General features: G+C 34.0%; 1 protein-coding gene across 1 annotated transcript in view; it reads left to right on the forward strand.

The window, feature by feature from the left end:
* Positions 1-6,291: 6,291 nt before the first annotated feature.
* The window catches only part of LOC112009779 (uncharacterized), a 52,193-nt gene continuing 39,257 nt past the window's right edge, over positions 6,292-19,227 (forward strand). Inside the window, exons 1-2 of the mRNA XM_065774006.1 lie at positions 6,292-6,360; positions 6,533-6,746. Of these exons, the coding sequence (XP_065630078.1) occupies positions 6,292-6,360; positions 6,533-6,746 (283 nt within the window). The remainder of the gene's footprint in view (positions 6,361-6,532; positions 6,747-19,227) is intronic.

The raw sequence follows: 19,227 nt of genomic DNA on the forward strand, positions 1-19,227 counted from the left end.
AATTAAAAGTTGGCCTAGAGTGAAAAACCATAACAATAAACATGTCTGCTAAAAGTTGGGAGTATCTCACATTTTCAAATTGTTAAAAGTATTCTTTTGAGGTCCTTATGACAATAAAGATACTGTAATTAACTTTCAGTAAGGGGGGGGGGGGGGGGGGGAGTGAAAGTGTATTTTAATTTTTTTTTTTTTTTTTTGATAAGTATTTAAAAAAAATGGAAATGGAAAACATAAGATCCACTTTAATTTGAACATGAGAATAATGCTGCATAAAAGCATCTAAATTTCTAAACTAATGTGACATCTTTGATCAATCCAAAAATGTATTTGAAAATTGAAAAATAGCCTTAAAAGTTTACATCATTTAACCAATTCTAAAGACAACATTTAAACGAAGATTGTCAATAAACTAGGGGCATAGCAAGTACCTTACAGAGGCCTTGGGAACAACTTTGCCCATTTTACTGAGGCACCTGGACAAGAGCTTCTTAACAGGCTCTATCTGCACATATTTGGAACTCATAAGCAATCACACTATGTGTAAAATTATTAATGACAATATAATTGTTGATTAGCCTTAGAAATACATAACATGTCTCCAATTCCAAAAGAAACAAATCGTAAAAAATGGTTCAATTTTAATACATTTAGCAACCAAACATAAAATGGTATGATCAACATGCATATGTAAGCGTTGTTCATTATTACATATTTGAAATGTGAGATACTACAGAAAAATAAAGAAATCTCAAAACAAAAATTCCACATTCTAAATTAGTCTAAGAGATCCCTTCAGGGGCATCCAATGAAATTGGAATGATATAAATTAGATATCTAACTAAGGGGAATTCTATCCATGTTTACATCTATATTAGCAATTCCAATTTTTGTTTTTGTTCTCCAGTGAACATACAGTCTGCCTACATGTGAACGAAGGTTGAACATGTAAAAGAACAGATATAGATGATCTCCTTCATTTCCAAGAATAGTGAATGCTTCATCATTCATCAACAAGCAAATAGTCATTTCTAAAAGCACTGAAAGTAAGTCGAGTGGCCCATCAGAGCTTTATCACATTTGGTGTCCCCTTCAGCTACAAGTAATAAAATTGACTTTTTAGTTTATACACTAAATAAGAAATTGCATACATACATGATTAGCACACAAAGAGAGTCTTAGGTGATTTGGAATCAGAAAATTTCCAGCTCTGGCACTCATGCACTATGAATTAACATCAGAGAGCACTAGGAATTTAGTTTAGAACTGAAGATCCATATATGTTAATACTGAAAATGGATTCCTTCAGAAGCTTCATTATCCAAAAATAGTAGGGTGACGAACCAAAAATAATAAATGTACAATTTGCTTCTTCCCATAGAAGGTAAAAAGTGAAAAAAAAAAAAAAAAAAAAAAAAAAATGGAACTGTGAGATAAGGGCACCTACTGTGGATTGAGTGAATCTTCTAGCAAAGAAGAAGTATTCTCTAAAGCATCATTCTGAATATCAATTGCATAAACACAACCCCTGGTTGATTCATCAACGACCCTTTTGACCATTGTTAAAGTATCATAACCATTGCCAAAAGTGGCATCACTGACTCTATCCTCTTTCTAGACAACATGTTTCCAAACCCTGGTAAAAATATGAAATGGCAAATATTTGATGACTGGTTACAATTGCTTGAAATAGTATGCAAAATACAAACGTAAATGTCTCAGTCTAGAGATGGCATTGGACAAAATGGACAAGATCTAATAAAGTTATCAGTACAAAGAAAATATTGCTTGAAGTCTGAATATCAATTGAGTTTTTTAATTTCCCCAACTCAATTTGAAAATGACTCATCAGGAGCCTGCAGAAGCTCATTCCTATATAGTGTCAAACAAGGTCCGTAAAACAAGCTCATTTTGTTGACCCACTAAGCACAAGTAGCACCCAGCTCATAAACATAAGTATCAAGATGGGTGTGTGTGTTTGTGGTTAATTGCAAAAGAGCTCTGCAATCATCTGCACCAGTGTATAAAAAGACATTTTAAAGTTCACCGCCAAATCTAGATTCTGGAATTATTTCCTAGGAAGGAGAAGTTAATCATAAATGACAGCGTGATCTGGAACAAGTCCTTATTTCCATTATAGGAAGTCAAGAAGCATGGAATATGTATGGCAAGCATCTCTTTTTTTTGATAAGTAATAAGAGTATTATAAATCAAACTGATAAACAAAAGAAAGCAAATAGAAGGTGTTCATGATGGTGAACACAAGGAAATGCAACAAGCATCTCATCATTGAGTATGCCATTGAAGTGTCAATAAAAGATATCTCGGGGACTGAAAAAGGTATCTTCCAACAATTTTTGATTGATCAAAAAGATAGAAAATTTTGAGAGTGATCCAACATACCTAATGTTCCAACTTGTGCCTATTCCATACAAAGATTCATAAAAACTTTCTACACACATGCATATGCAAGCACTCACAACCCCAAAACCTAAAACTCATATCTGACAAGGAGTTACTAGTTCTCTGGCTCTTAACATGGAATTCGAAATTGTGGACAACAGTGAACAGTCTTCCAAATGCTACCTATAGTGTACTTACAGACTCTCTAAACTTCACCCTAGGGACCTAATCAATGGATTCATATGCAAGCCAACAATGTTCTGAACATGAACGGGAAGGGACCTAAAAATACACACACATAGGATTTTCATGATTCAGAAGCACCACTACCTTTATGTCGGTGAAAAGAATGTCAATATCCCTCGCAAAACATAACAATACATCTCTTGCATCTCTACAATACCTAAGCATCTCCAATTATACTAAAACTACACCACCACAATACATTTAGAAGTCAGGTATGGTGGTATCATGATTCAGTGCACTGTTTTCCCTTGATGAAGGAGAATCAGTCAGATAACAACTCACTAATCACACAGGAAAGTTCATGTATACTTCCCATTTTCAATAGATAAAACCTTCAAAGATTGAGGGTTTTTCAATGGATGATATAAGTCACCAATCTATAGAAATCATATAATCTCAGCTACACTCTAAACAATATAAGTCTTTCACACCTAGAATATACTAGTTTTCTAGTGCAAACATGTTCCACCATAATTAACAGAGCCTTACAAAACAAAAATGAACAGTTTATCATTCACAGAAGATACTTACAGCTCAGAACATTGATCCCAAATGCATAACACTAATTTTTAAAAATTAACCTCGTTTTAATCACTCAAACGAGATGAATATTCCAAATAAAACCCAACTGAATCAAAAGAAACAACATTGTTTTCAACAACAACAAAAAAAAAAAGTTTCAAAATCCAGCAATAAACCAACGTAACCTTAACTTATCTTTCCCACACAATCACTTGTCTTTCCTAACCTGACCTCCATGGAAAACCCGCATCACAAAAATCTCTAATGGCCTTGACCCAAAAAACCACGAGGGACTCCCAGTAAGCATTAGAAGAATCCAAGTGCTAAAGGGAGTAGAGAATAGCAATTAAGAAGATTATCTTCATCTCTGTGAACTGGGACACTAAAAGAGTTTAAGCAGTGTCTCAGGAGGAAGTTGTTCAAAGGGTTGTCTTTGTTCCTCATAAATCTTCGAATCACTTTATAGGAAGAAACTATTTAATCAATGTTGTCTGTCTGTTTTTCCTAGAATATGTGTTAAAAAACTATACATGTGAACGCTGATTAGTCTGTTGAAGATCAATAGTTTTGGGACGGAGACCTTGTTATTGTTGGTGTTGTAGAATGGTGAAATAGAGACTTCTTGTTGAATGTGATTAGTTGATGAAAGATCCTTAAAGTCCTAACCGCTTTAATTGGGATTAAGGTGTATTAAGCTATTGGGCTTTATAAAAAATGGTAGGAAAATTATATAGTAACTAGTATTAAAGTTCAAATTCTCCTCCTTTTAACTATAGCGGATCAAAAAGAGAATGTCAAAAGTCCTTTTGTACACACACAATGATAATTTAATAGTTGCGTAACTCACCATGTCAACAATAAATACATTAAAAGAAGTCTTTTTTTTTTTTTTTTTTGCTAACCTTAAAAGAAGTCTTTTTTTTTAATCACAATAGAATTTTTTCATAAGCCAACCTTTTTGTTCACTTCAGACTTAGGCTTGTCAAATTATTGATCATCTTATCCCTTTCCTACCTTGGCCCATTAGATAAAGATTAAACAACTGTTACACAAAAGATTTTAATACCATAACAGTTCTCCATCAAAATCTTGACGACTTCGTACTTCTATTAAACTCTATCATTTACAATCAACCCATTGAAGGGAATATATAAGTTATCCATTCCAGTCCTGTTTGGGTTTTTTTTTAATTTTAACATATTAATGGATTTTTACCAAGATTTGACAAGAAATAAATTTTAAAAAAAGAAAATTTTAAAAAGTAGTTGTTTGTATGGAGAAGAACTAGGCAGCATGCTAGGAAGGGTTGTGTGTTGATTTGTGGGGAAAGCCCAATCAAATTTCTCATCATTTTGCATGTAATTGCTACCCATCCGTTGTGGGTGGGGGCTGCCCTTTAACTAGGGGTGGCAAATGGGCGGGTTTGGGTGGGTTTGGGGTGGGCATAATTGGGTTGGGTATATAAAACCCATTTACCCATTTAAAACCCATTTAACTAATTCCTTATAACCCAAATCCAACCCAACCAAAGCCTGAAGAGAAACACACACGATGCTCTCTTGATGGAACAGAAACTAAACTGTTAGTTTCTGGTAGTAAACCTCGAATCCACGAGGGGTTTCCCTGAATCCACAAGGAGATAAAACTGGAATCCACCAGAAGAAAATTTGACAAAAGTCTGTGTTTATTGATAATAGTCTAATTTGCCTCTGACGGCTACAAAACATATAAATACTAAGAAAAACGTTTAAAACCCTAATTCGCGCTAATTAAGCGATTAGGGGACAAAATTACCGAATTTTACCAAAAATGGCAAAATTGAGTTAACTACAGAATCATAAACTACTGACCTTAAGAGTCGTCCCAAAATAGACGGGACCTTATTCTGACTTTTAAACTAAAAGTTATTAAGGAAAAACAAATATTACTATAAATAGCAAAAACGCTGTTATCGGGGCCTTAATGAAGGAATTCGCCTAAATTTTGGCGACGTTCATGGCATCATGAATCTGGATCAGAACGTCGTTTCCCTTCAACCTGCCAAATTTCATGCAATTCCGACACTGTTACCCCGATGCCCCCTACTGGCACCCCCCTTTGATCTTGCGTTGTGACTTCCTGCGCCCCTGCTGTTCAAGGAAGGCATGTGCTATCTGTTCTACATCAAACACCCAAATAGAAACGGATTCCCTGTTACATTCATGTGTAATTTTTTTAATAATAAAAAATTCCCTTCATCACTTCTTTTTGCATTATATATTGTGGGAACAATTGATGAAAAGAAAGTAAAATATAAAAGTGCACTTCAAATACAGCAGAGAGAAAGTTCTTACAACAATAGATTGGAACTTCACATAAGCATTCGTTTCTGAACGAAATTGAAGCATCTGATGCAAGTTTTAGAAATTGGAACGTTATGCATGTCGGATTACTCTCAACAATTTTCTTATCTTTTTGATCAATCAACAATTGATTTAAGGTCCCAAGATGTCTTTTATTGACACTTCAATGGCATACTCAATGATAATATGCTTGCCATACATATTCCATGCTTACTTCACTTCCTATCTTGCAGCTGATCTGCTCATCCTTAAACAGAATGAATTGAACCGGATCATGCTTCCATTTATGATTAACTGCTCCTTTCTAGGAAAGTATACCACAATCTAGATTTGGTGGTAATCTTCAAAATGCCTTTTTTTACACTGGTGCGGATGATTGCCGAACTCATTCACAATTAACCATAAACACACACACACACACCTCTTGGTACTTAAGTTTATGAGCTGAATGCTACTTTTGCTTGGTGGGTCAACGAAATGAGTTTGTTTTATGGACCTTGTTTGATGCTATATTGAAATGAGCTTTTATAGGCTCCAGTTAAGGCATTTTTTTGTCCAATTCCATCTCTACATTGAGACATTTACGTTTGTATTTTGCCTATTATTTCAGGCAATAGTATCCGGGCATCAAATAGTTGATATTGACTATTTTTACCAGGGTTTGGAAATATGATGTCCAGAAAGGTGATACAGTGATTAATGCCACTTGTGGCAATGGTTATGATACTTTAGCAATGGTCATTATACTTGCTGATGAATTAGCCAGGGTTGTGTTTATGCAATGGATATTCAGAATGACGCTTTAGAGAATACTTCTTCCTTGCTAGAAGAGTTGCTCAATCCAAACAAGGTGCCCTTTTCTCGCAGTTCCATTTATTTGTTCAACTTTATCTGCTAAGAAAAGCAGAAACTGTACAGTTGTTATTTTTGGGATGTTGCCTACTAATTTTGGATAATGAAGCTTCTAAAGTAATCGATTTTCGGTTTTAACATATATGGATCTTTAGTTCTAAACAAAATAGTTGATATTGACTATTTTTACCAAGGTTTGGAAACATGATGTCCAAAAAGGGGATACAGTGATTGATGCCACTTTTGGCAAAGGTTATGATACTTTAGCAATGATCAATATACTTGATAATGAATTAGCCAGGGTTGTGTTTATGCAATGGATATTCAAAATGATGTTTAGAGTATACTTCTTCTTTGCTAGAAGAGTTGCTCAATCCAAACGAGGTGCCCTTTTCTCACAGTTAAATTTATTTGTTTAACTTTATCTGCTAAGAAAAGCAGAAAACAGTAGAGTTGTTATTTTTGGGATATCTCCTACTAATTTTGGATCTATTTTCAGTTTTAGCATATATGGACCCTTAGTTCTAAGCTGAATTCCTTTCAGTTTTTGTTTTTGTTTTTTTTTTTTTTTTTTTATACCAGGTCTGGAAGGTACAAAACACCGGAAGTTTTTGGCTAATATGGCTATTACTAAAGATTTGGTCCAACCAAAGAGAATTTATGGGGGACTTGATGCACGTCTTGCTCTTGATGTAATTCCCTGCAAAATGAGGCCAGGAACAGCTTGGAATATGAGCTTTAACAACAACAGTAGTGTTAGCTGTTTTTGAGTTATAAAAGTTCTGTTCATTCTATTATAGATCAAGTAAATCAGTTCTAAATGAGGTTTGTAAAATTCCCTGCAAAATCAGTTCTATTCATTATATTTATAAAAGATGCTCCTGGCTTCATCGAAGACAGATATGGTATATGGTAGCCCACCAAGCTACCCTGCTCAAAATTTATCTAAAATTCTTTCCATCAAGCTTCCTACAATCCCAGTCCAGCGGCTTGTGTCCCAATGATGAAATAAATAAATAAATAAATAAATAAATAAATAAATAAATAAATAAATATATATATATATATATATATGGTCTTTTGGCATCTGTTGATTTCAATTTTGTTTTTCTTTAAAGGAAAATTTTGATGTTTTTGTTTAATATGTTAGATTTTTAAGTTTTTATTCCATAGATTTTTTTTCACATGTTTTTTTACCCAGTTGTATTACCTTCTCTAGAGTTTGGTATAGGGCATGATTTGGGATTCCTATGTTACAGTTACACTCATATTTTCTTTAAATTTATCAATAAATCAAGAAATCGAGAACCCTGAGAATATGATAATATGATAAAGTTTACTTTACAAGCATAGTAGACGATAAAATGGGCTCTAATGCCAACAATGACAATTTAGTTACATGAGTTTAAGGGTTTTTGAGCTGAACCAGTTTCATTATTTTGTTTTGACCTTATGAGATGTTGTATCCGCCTAAGCTCTAGCGTTACTTCTCTCATGGCTGGCCTCCCATCTCGCATCTTCTTGATGCATCTCAATGCAAGTTCAGTGAATGCATGAATATCTTCATTGCTTCCTTGGCTTAGGCCCACATCATCAACAATTTGTAATATGGGTTTCTCTTCCATTGACAAAACAAAGTAATCTAACCAAATTCATATGCCCTAGGAATGTTTCTGTGGGACAATCACCTGTTAAGACTTCCACCAGTACAACCCCAAAGCCATAAACATCAAACTTTTCTATGTATCCAGTGGTTCCCTCAATTGAACTACTCTGAAAAAAGTCTTCTCCAGGTGCAATTGAAACCGAAAAACCAAAATCTGATAATTTGGCAGTCCAGGACTCATTCAAAAATATATTTGATGATTTGACATTCAAATGCACTATTGGCCTTGGCCTACCATAGTGCATGTAACAAAGAGCATAGGATGTCTCAGTGGCTATTCTTACACAGTCAAGCCACGAGATCCGGCAAGGAATCTCATTGCAATGACCATGGAGATGATCAAAGAGGGTGCCATTGGAGATGAGCTCAAAAACCAACATGGGAATTTCAATTTCAAGGCAGCAACCATAGAGTCTAATAACGTTCTTATGGCTGATTAATTGTTTAATTGTGACTTGGTTTAAGAAGAAATCTACCATCAATTGTTTAATTGTGACTTGGTTTAAGAAGAAATCTACCATCATCTCAAAGGGCCAATGCGTTGGAGGGCCTTTGACTTTAATAGCTACTTCCCATTCATCTAGTGTTCCTTTGTAGACTGTAGAGATTACAGAGCGGAGGATTAGATTAGGATTGTAGTTATTAGTAGCATGTTGGATGTCCTTGGCAGAGAAAATCTTGATTGTTTCTCTATCTCTACCTTGGTTGCGGGTGATTTGCTTTTCTAGTAACATTGCTCCATTGCGGATGAAGTATTCTTCTTTGGCCTCAAATAATTGACTTGCTTTCTTCATCCAGATACTCTTCTCTGCCCATAAAGTCATTTAACAAGTGGATATTACTTCATATATAGTTCTCTTTTTCTAAAGGCCAATAACAGTAAGACAAAAGGGTAGGTAATCTCCAAAATACCTTTAACTAGTCACAATCCAACATTATGTGCAAGGAAATTGTTAACTTAATTAATGTAAGGAATGAATATAATTGTTTATCATTGTTATTGTATATTTGGAATTAAAATACATGAATAGTTTCTCGCCCTTTATCATCCCCAATATGGTATTCCAGAGACTCATAAACTGCAGAAAAAAACTATTCATGAGACTCTTAACCTGCATCAACAAATAATCATAAGCACATGTATCTTTAACTAAAATTATGTCCAAAAAATAAAAGAAAACTAATCTCTGCTAATTATGATATATTTAGCCCTGAAAAGGGTGTGGATGAAATGAGTCAACAATTATATATGTACATGATGATAAGCAAACTGCCAAAATCCATTTTAAGTAGAAAGTTACCTCTTCATAATTCATATCATGAGTACTGGAACAAAACTCGCCCTTTATCATCCCCAATATGGTATTCCAGAGACTCATAAACTGCAGAAAAAAACTATTCATGAGACTCTTAACCTGCATCAACAAATAATCATAAGCACATGTATCTTTAACTAAAATTATGTCCAAAAAATAAAAGAAAACTAATCTCTGCTAATTATGATATATTTAGCCCTGAAAAGGGTGTGGATGAAATGAGTCAACAATTATATATGTACATGATGATAAGCAAACTGCCAAAATCCATTTTAAGTAGAAAGTTACCTCTTCATAATTCATATCATGAGTACTGGAACAAACTCAAATGTGTAATTAAAAGAAAATTGTCAAGTACCTTTATAGAAAGGCCACCAAAGTTAGACCAAATACTCATCACAGTGTAATCAAAATCTTACCAATCACCTGGAACTCGTAACAGAAGCAATTAGCAGTGTTGTTGCTACTAGTTCGAGAAAGTATAGTTACAGTTTTGGTCATACTATGAATATAAGTTGCAATATGATACTTCATGACAAACCCCAATATATTATACTACTAAATTTGACATGGACATTACAATTAATCAAATGTGTTGTCCAAAAACACAGGCAAACAACATAAAATATAGCATGCAGGAGAGAGTCAAATTTAGGTGGTTAGAACTTAGAAGAGATTGTCTATGTCTATTGTGCCAGACTTTACATTTGAAGTGGAGTTACAAAGATGCTATGAAGGAAGACTTGGAAAAACTAGAAGATGCTATGTAATTAGCCAATAGGGAACATCCTGAAAGCAAGAATTTATATTTTTTTCATTTAGTTGATATGTGCCATTCTCATGATCCTCATTTCTGATTTTTCCTATTTTTTAAATTGATTTATTAAATGCTAAGACATTCACGTTTTATTTATGGGAGGCTGTCATTTTGACCATCCAAATAGTTTGAAGTTAGAGAATTGATGGTATGTCAAGGAGGCTTTCCTGGAGCTTCTAGATCAATAATAGATTCTTTTGCTTAAAATATTTGTTTTTATTTATTTATTTTTATGTTATTGACGATCCTCTTTTATATTATAGCAATGGGGATCACTTCTAGGTGCATGCCTATCCATTTTTATGTAAATAGTATTCATTTTACAAGCTATAAAATGGTACAATGTCACTTTGCTTGGTGTTAGGACTTAGGAGATTCTATCGTGTCTATTGAAAAATAATAATTATTGAACAAACATCATAGGTTGAAATTCTATCATGTCTATTAAAAAAAATTGATACACATCAATTTCTAATATTTTTGTATAAAATGTGTGACAAGCCTAAACATCACTCCTTTTTTTTCTCTCTATCTTTTCTTTTTTTTTTTCCTTTTTTTTCTTTTTGTGATCATTCTATGTTCAATACGTATATCATTTAAGACCTTATAAAATTTTCGTTAAGCAAAAAACTTAGATACAATACCTTAAGTGATGTTCCTTAGGTTCTCCTCTTAAAATTCAGTCATGTGGCTATTTAACTAAAAAATACACTTCCTTCTCATGAAAAAAAAAAAATCAACATGGCAGAATCTTAAAAGGAAAACTTAAGGAACAGTACCTAAGTCTTTCTCTTTCATTATTCATTAAAATAGACACAAGAAGATACTTTTAGACACTAATCAAGATATATCTTTCTACAAAAAAGGACGCACACCTAAGTCTACATCTCATGATATTAAGCACATCATCAATTTATTAATGGACTTGATAAAGCTTGAATCATAAGCCCAAACTATCTTTCTGCCATGGCCCCATTACTTTCATAGTGGTACACATGGCCCACTTGTAACCATTTATCTCATTTGCCATGTCTTAAAAAAATAATTTTTGATTTCTAGTGGTTCACATTTTCTACGCTATCAGAAAATTGAAATTTCCCATCCATGTGAGTCTATGGGATAAGAGAATAAGTCAGGTTTTCATGTGAGTACAATTTTTGAATTCGTAATATTCATGAATATATTAAAACCTGCAAAAGTAACAAACACTTTAAAAAAAATCTGGTATATACCAAAAAAAAAAAAAAAAACGTCCTAAGCAGATCAAAAAAAGACCTGTGAAAGTCTTGTCCTTTTCCATGTTTACTGTCTTGGACTCGGCTTACCTACAGTGCATTGGAATCAACATGATACAAATACACGTTTAATTTTTGTCATGTGTTCAAATTGTTTAGTTCCAATGTGTTGGAGCCAAGCCTTTCCCTATTGTCTTATGGTGAAAACTGATAACTCCAAAATAAATCGTCCAAGCCCAAAAGGCATCATCCAGAGGTAGCACTTATTACCAGCACAAATAGCCGGATATTGGCATTCAATGCCAAGATCTACATTTACTCTAAGTAACAGACAAATAACTGTTGCCTTACTTAATAAGCTAGACGTTATGCTAAACTCATAAATGCACACTATTTATGGGAATTAACAAGCTAACGGCTACATAGAAGGAAAGACCACTCTACTTGGAAAGTTACACTTTATCAAAATATACTTTACTCTCTCTCTCTCAGTCTCTCAAATATTGGCAAAGGCATTAAAGGGCCCTTGGCCAACACCTCACCGATGTTTAAGCCATAGCCTCTTTGCTGTTTTCTTTTGCATACCTGGCTAGACGAAGAAAGCTTATTGTAGATTTTTTACTCTAACAACAGCCATATTCTAAACGTGATGCTCTCCTTTTGATCTTCATTTTTTTTTTTTAATAAAACCAATACATAGTAGCCATTCTTCTAACACGTCATTCAAACAACCAAATCTCATCTTTACACCGAGTGAAAAACAAAACCCCTGAAAGAATTTGTTTCATAATAGATACCTCATGACTCTTGGTGTTTCCAAACAAATAAACTTGGGTCCATATCCCCTTTCCCCCATTGTACATATGAAATTATTAAAAAATAAAAATAAAAAAAAATAAAATAATAAAATAATAATAAAGAAGAAGAAGAAGAAGAAGAAGAAGCAATTTAACACCTAACTATACCTAAAATTTTACTGCATCTAATTTCTATATGAAAAATCTTAAGCAAGCAAAGCAACCTACCATTTAAGATTAGTAATAAAAAAAAACACACATGCATATAAGCAAATTTAAAGAAGCAATTATCAATATTTATAGCAAAAAGAATCCCAGTTTTGCTTTCAAAACACATCTAAGGAAGTTTCCAAGTCAGTCTTAGTTCAAATTTATTAAAGCTAAATTCATGTGAAATAGGATTATTATATCTTCTCCAACACAAAAGAAAACGAAACAAAGAAAGAGAAAAAGAAGAAAGTAAGAAAGGGATTTATGCTTCTTGCCAACTTAGATTTATATACTTTTCTTTCTCTTTTATATAACCACTTTTCCTTTTTAATCTTGTTTTATCTATGTCCAGTCTTGTGGTTTTCCCTTTTAAGGAGAAAATGTTTTTAAGTTTATTTTATATTTTCTATTGTCTTGGTAATTATTTGTTTTTGAGAAATAATTACAACATACTGCTAACCCTGCAGCTCGAAACCTTTCTCCCCTAGACCCCTAAGCACTTTGTACATGAGGATGTGTCAATTGAGCTACAAGGCCTTTGGCAATTATTTGTTGGATTTTCATAAATCATATAAGAATAGATTGCGGCCTAATAGCACTCCCAAGTCCCACCCAAGGAGTTTACACATGGTTTTCTACTTGATTCATATATGGGCAGAGAATACAACATATCAATTGTGAGTGTTTTGATTCTATTCCAAATGGTATTGGGATAAAAGGTTTGGTCTTCCATTCCTTTTTATCAACGAGTACATCTTTCCAAAGTATGTGGTGGACTATAATGGCAAGCTATTTAATCTAACCCCTAAAACTGAAATCGTGGTTCTGTCAAAATTGTCTAATCTCTTTTTTTTTTTTTTTTTTTTTTGAGAGGAAAACAAAATCATTAAAACCAGAAAAAGGAGCATAACAAAGGGCAGCAGGCAGGCTACAGAGAGCCATGCACAATATCAGAAGCAATCAGATGAGATACAAAAGGAGGAGAAACACCCTTCCAAACTTGAGTACAATGATTGATCTTGGCAAATTGAGCTAACTCGTGAGCGACCTTGTTGTAGTCTCTTTTCAAGTACATAAAGGAGCAACAAGAAAAGCCAACGAAAAGTAACGGCACAAATCAGACCGGTCTTTGTCGTAGACTTGTAGTCACGTCCACAAAAGTCTGAAGGAGTCCCAAATAATAATACAAACTTCTGTATCTAGCTCTGCTTCACACTAACATTTCACCAGCTTCCAGCTGCTTGCTTGTCCAAACCAATAAAGCTTCTCAACCCCAATAGTCTTCATGTGATTCTACTCTTTACTATAACCCTGCTGTGTTTGCAACCTACAACTTCTTCTTTCATTCCAACAAATGAGATTGATCATTTGGCTTTGCTTAAATTTAAAGAATCCATTGATAATGGCCCATTTGGAAGCTTGATATCATGGAATGATTCTATCCAATTCTGCAACTGGCATGGAATTACATGTAGCCATTACTATCAAAGACTCGGTCCAGGAGCAAGGACCAAGTCTCAGACAGTGCCTAACTACAACGTATCAAGGAAATGAGCTACAAACTAACTGTTGTGTCAAATGAAACTGATGATGAAGAAATTCCTGACATCGTGTGAAAGAATATCTTCCATTCTGCTGACTGCTGATGATGAGAATCAGAAATAAGCTTATCAATTTTGACGATCTTCATATAGTACTTCTAGTCAATTAAGAATATTGTGGAAGATAAGCAAGACAAGAATATCATGCCAATGAATGTAACTTCTAAAACAAATATGATCAGGGATCCTTCTCACAGTTAACCGTGCAAACAAGTCATTTAATATAGGAAGAGGAAGATTAAACAATAACAGAGGCTGAGGCCATTAAAAAAAACAAACAACGAAAGGTATAAGGCATTTTGCATATTAGATGCTTATGGATGCCCAATGGCGAGATGTGATAGGCAAGAATCACACTCAAGCACACAGCCTAACTCTTGAAGTATGGTATGGTAGCTTATGGTTCCGAACAAACTTAGAGATTTCCTTGCTTGACTGCAATGGAAAAACATAAATGAGATTTTAGATGGGGGTGGTTGAAGCATAGTGGCGGAGTTGTGTCATGTGCAGTGGATTATGTCCAAACCTCTCGAGAGGCTACCTCTTCATCAACCACAACTCTTGCAAGTGTAACACTGCAATGGAATGCTTCTACTGAGATTTGGTGTGGTAATCAAAGATACTGCAGATGCTAACATTGCTGCTCGGTGTGACCTAAGGTATATGGATGCAGACAAGGACAGCTTCAATCAATGGATCCCAGTTTATCTTGTGTTGGCCATCTGGTGGACGACTTGAAAAATTGAGTGTTCAATTGAATGGTCACTTAAGTGTTCCAACAGGGCTGTGGTCATTTGTTAGCTTTAGAGGCAAACAAATGCTACACTAGTAGGATTTGGCTGGAGGATGCTCCTCCATGTTTCCAAAATTAATGGTACATGCTTTCAATAAAATTACCAACTTTTCATTCATAGAAAGAAAATTTATGAAAAAAAAAAAGGGTTTACCATTTTCTTGTCCCTAGTTCTGTACTGAATCTTCTCATCACAGGCAGGATATCTCTATAGAATATATTTTGAAAGAGTACAACAATGGCACGGGCATTTGAGCTAAAATTGGACCATATGCCAATGAAATTATTGCCAACAATGCATTAGGAAGATCATACTCTGCAATGAATTGTAAATGTGTCAAGAGTAGCAAACAAATTACACAACAACAACGTGCCAAGCAAATTTTCCTCAAGTATCAGATTCTGCAATTTGATCAGCCATTGGTTGCTTCTGTTCCAATGAAACTAACCAACCCCTACCCACATATCTAATAATATGATAAAGTTGACTTTACAAGCTTAGTAGACGGTAAACAGATTTGGAAATCACATACACGTTGGGCTTCTAATGCCAACAATGACAATTCAGTTACATGACTTTAACGGTGCTTGAGCTGAACCAGTTTCATTATTTTGTTTGACCATGTGAGATGTTGTATCCGCCTAAGCTCTAGTGTTACTTCTCTCATGGCCAGCCTCTCATCTCCCTTCTTCTTGATGCATTTTAATGCAAGCTCAGCAAATGCTTGAATATCTTCATTGCTTCCTTGGCTTAGTACCACATCATCAATAATTTGCAATATACGATTCTCTTCCATTGACAAAACAAAGTAATCTACCAAATTCATATACCCTAGGAATGTTTCTATGGGATAATCACCTGTTAAGACTTCCACTAGTACAACCCCAAAGCCATGAACATCACACTTTTACGTGACATGTAGTGTCTCTAGATATTCTGGGTCTATGTATCCAATGGTTCCCTCAATGGAACTACCCTAGAAAAATTCTTCTCCAAGTGCAATTGAAACGGAAAAACCAAAATCTAATACTTTGGCAGTCCAGGACTCATCCAAAAATGGATTTGATGATTTGACATTCAAATGGACTATTGGCCTTGGCCTACCATAGTGCATGTAAGAAAGAGCATAGGATGTCTCAATGGCTATTCTTATTTCTTACATGATCAAGCCATGAGATCCAGCTAGGAATCTCAATGCATTAACCATGGAGATGATCAAAGAGGGTGCCATTGGAGATGAGCTCAAAACCAACAGGGGAATTTCAGTTTCAAGGCAGCAACCATAGTCTCATTACGTTCTTCTGGCTGATCAATTGTTTAATTGTGACTTGGTTTAAGAAGAAATTTACCATCATCTCAAAGGGCCAATGCATTGGAGGGCTTTTGATTTAATAGCTACTTCCCGTTCATCTAGTGTTCCTTTGTAGACTGTCGTGATTACAGAGCCGAGGATTAGATTAGGATCATAGTTATTAGTAGCCTGTTGTATGTCCTTGGCAGGGAAAATCTTGATTGGCTCTGATCTCTACCTTAGTTGCAGGTGATTTGCTTTTCTAGTAAAATTGCTCCATTGCGGATGAAGTATTCTTCTCCGGCCTCAAATAACTGCCTTGCTTTCTTCATCCTGATACTCTTCTTTGCCCATAAAGTTACTAAACAAGTGGATATCACTTCATATGTAGTTAAAGCACATGTATCTCTAAATAAAATTACGTCCAAAAAATAAAAGAGAGACTAATCTCTGCTAATTATGATATATTTTGCCCTAAAAAGGGTGTGGATGAAATGAGTCAACAATTATATATGTACATGATGATAAGCAAATGGCCAAAATCCATTTTAAGTAAAAGTTACCTCCATAATTCATATCATGAGTATTGGAGCAAATTCAAATATGTAATTAAGAGAAAATTTTCAAGTACCTTTATAGAAAGGCCACCAAAGTTAGACCAAATACTCATCATAGTGTAATCAAAATCTTACCAATCAAAATCTAATCAAAATTTGATAAGAGATTTATCAAAAAGAGCCCCCAATCCAACATCTGGAAAAAGGCCAAGATAATTTAGTATTTCTACTACTATATTTTTCTCCTTATTATTAAAAAAACAAGCAATATTAAGGAATATTTCCTTCTCTGTTTCATTTAGTCCTTCAAAACTTATTCTAAGTACTTGGAGAATTTCATTTTCAAGAAACTCTTTTAGCCTATTTAATGTACTTTTCCATTCATTGATACTTCTACCATACCAAAACAAACCCAAAATCTCAATAGCTAAAGGAAGCCCATAAGCATAATATACAAAATCTTCGGACAACTTTAGATAATCTTTGGGAGGATGACCTTTTTTAAAAGCTTTCAAACTCAAAAGATGAAGAGATTCATCATCAGTCAATCCATTAGCTTCATATATTTCATCTACTCCAAGGATCTGAAGCAAATGCTTATCTCTTGTTGTTATTATAACTCTACTACCTAAACCAAACCAAATCTGTTTCCCTACTAACTTGTTTAATTGTTCTAATTGATCTACATCATCAAGAACAAGAAGAATTCTTTTATGACATAACCTATTCTTGATCACAAGAACTCCTTCATTAACATCTTGTACACTTAAATTTTCATTCAAAATTTGATGAATGAGTTGTGGCTGTAATCGAACTAAACCATCTTTTTCACAAACTCCCCTAACATTAACAAGAAAATAACAGCCTTCATACTTGTCTAAAACCATACGGAAAACAACTCTAGCAAGAGTTGTTTTCCCTATTCCTCCCATATCCCAAATCTCAATAATGCGACCATCGTTACCCTAAATCCAAACATGACCCTAATTTCTCCCCTTGAGAAATTATTCCTACTAGGTTTTCGGTATTTTCTAAGAATGCATAACTTAATTTATGCCATAATTCTCCCACAATGTTTTGGATAATTAGTGACTCAAGCCTGCAATGAAGAGAGAATAATATGTGGTTACAGTAAACCACAATAAATACGTTACAAATAAGTAGAAAATCCAATTTTCTATTATTTTGATTGAAAATTAATTGGCTCAAGACAAAACTTGAAAGAACTACAAACATGTATTTAGGTCTACATAAGGTTCAAAACAACACTATATATGAAGTGAGTGTTATGTGAATATTTTAAAGAAAGAAATGTCAAATTGGATTACCTATCTTGTACATGCCATCCTTTAAGATTGGCTACTTCTCTCAAAGCAGTTCTCCACGTTTGCACCTTCTCTATATAGTCCTTGAAACGTTTTTCATGTTTAGCAAAGGCTTGGGCAAAAGTTCCTACTTGTTTTTGTACAGTGGATGGATCCACATCATAAAAAATTGGTAGAGCTGTCATTTTCATTTCTTTCATGCACCCAATGATCTTTACAAGTTCATCTAAATACCATATAGAAGATGCATAGTTTCTTGAGAGAATGACAATTGCAAACCTTGATTCTTCTATTGCTTTCATAAGCTCTAGTGAAATAGATTTTCCTATCTCAAGTTTTTCCTCATCTCTAAAGGTGAAAATGCCCTTTTGTTTTAAGGCAACATATAGATGGTCGGTAAAATTATTGCGTGTATCCTTACCTCTAAAACTGAGAAAGACATCATATTTTCATTGTGGTGTTGAAGAAGAAAATGATGACAAAGATGAGGCAGTTTGAGTGCTAATGGCAGCCATTAGAATATATTGGCAAATCTTGGGCTACAATAAAGATTAACAAAAAGTACATTCAATTAAATTTAAAAGAGGAATTAAAAGGAAAAAAAAAATGAGAAGAAGAGAACGATTTGATGTGGAGGAATACATCCTCTGTTCTCAGTCAAGTCAACCACTCTTTTTTCTTTTTTAAACAAAGCAGGCATGCAAATGCCCTTTACTTTCAAGAATCGACCTGGCGAAATTAAACTTATATAATTGTATTTATCACTACAAAATAAACTATTTTTTTAATAATTTTTTTCCAAAGTATCAAACCTCTTGATCTTTATATTTAGGATGAACCCTTTCCCATGTCAATACATGCACTCATTCTATTTTCACACCATTGACCAATCACAGCTAAAATGATGCATCCTTTTAGTTTTCCCAAAAAGAATACTCCATATGTTTTAAATTCCTAGTCCTCTAGTCCCATAAGGTGGTCCTCTTTTAAAGTCAATAAATAAATTTTGCAACTTATCTTTTACTTTACCTTTTTAATTAAGGACAACGCATTATTCTCTCTAAAAACAAAAAGACAACACATTAAACATTGTTCCCTTAAAAAGCTTTTCTTTTTCTTTTTTTTTTATTTATTTTATAAATAACATAAAAATATTATTAATAATAGAAAAGTAGCCAACCAAAGTACATTAGGGATGTACTATAGGGGCACAAATCAAGAACCAAAAGTACAACGATCAAGAAAAATAGGAAAAG

This window comes from Quercus suber, unplaced genomic scaffold (genome assembly GCF_002906115.3).
Source record: "Quercus suber isolate HL8 unplaced genomic scaffold, Cork oak 2.0 scaffold_84, whole genome shotgun sequence".
Classification (NCBI taxonomy): Eukaryota; Viridiplantae; Streptophyta; class Magnoliopsida; order Fagales; family Fagaceae; genus Quercus; species Quercus suber.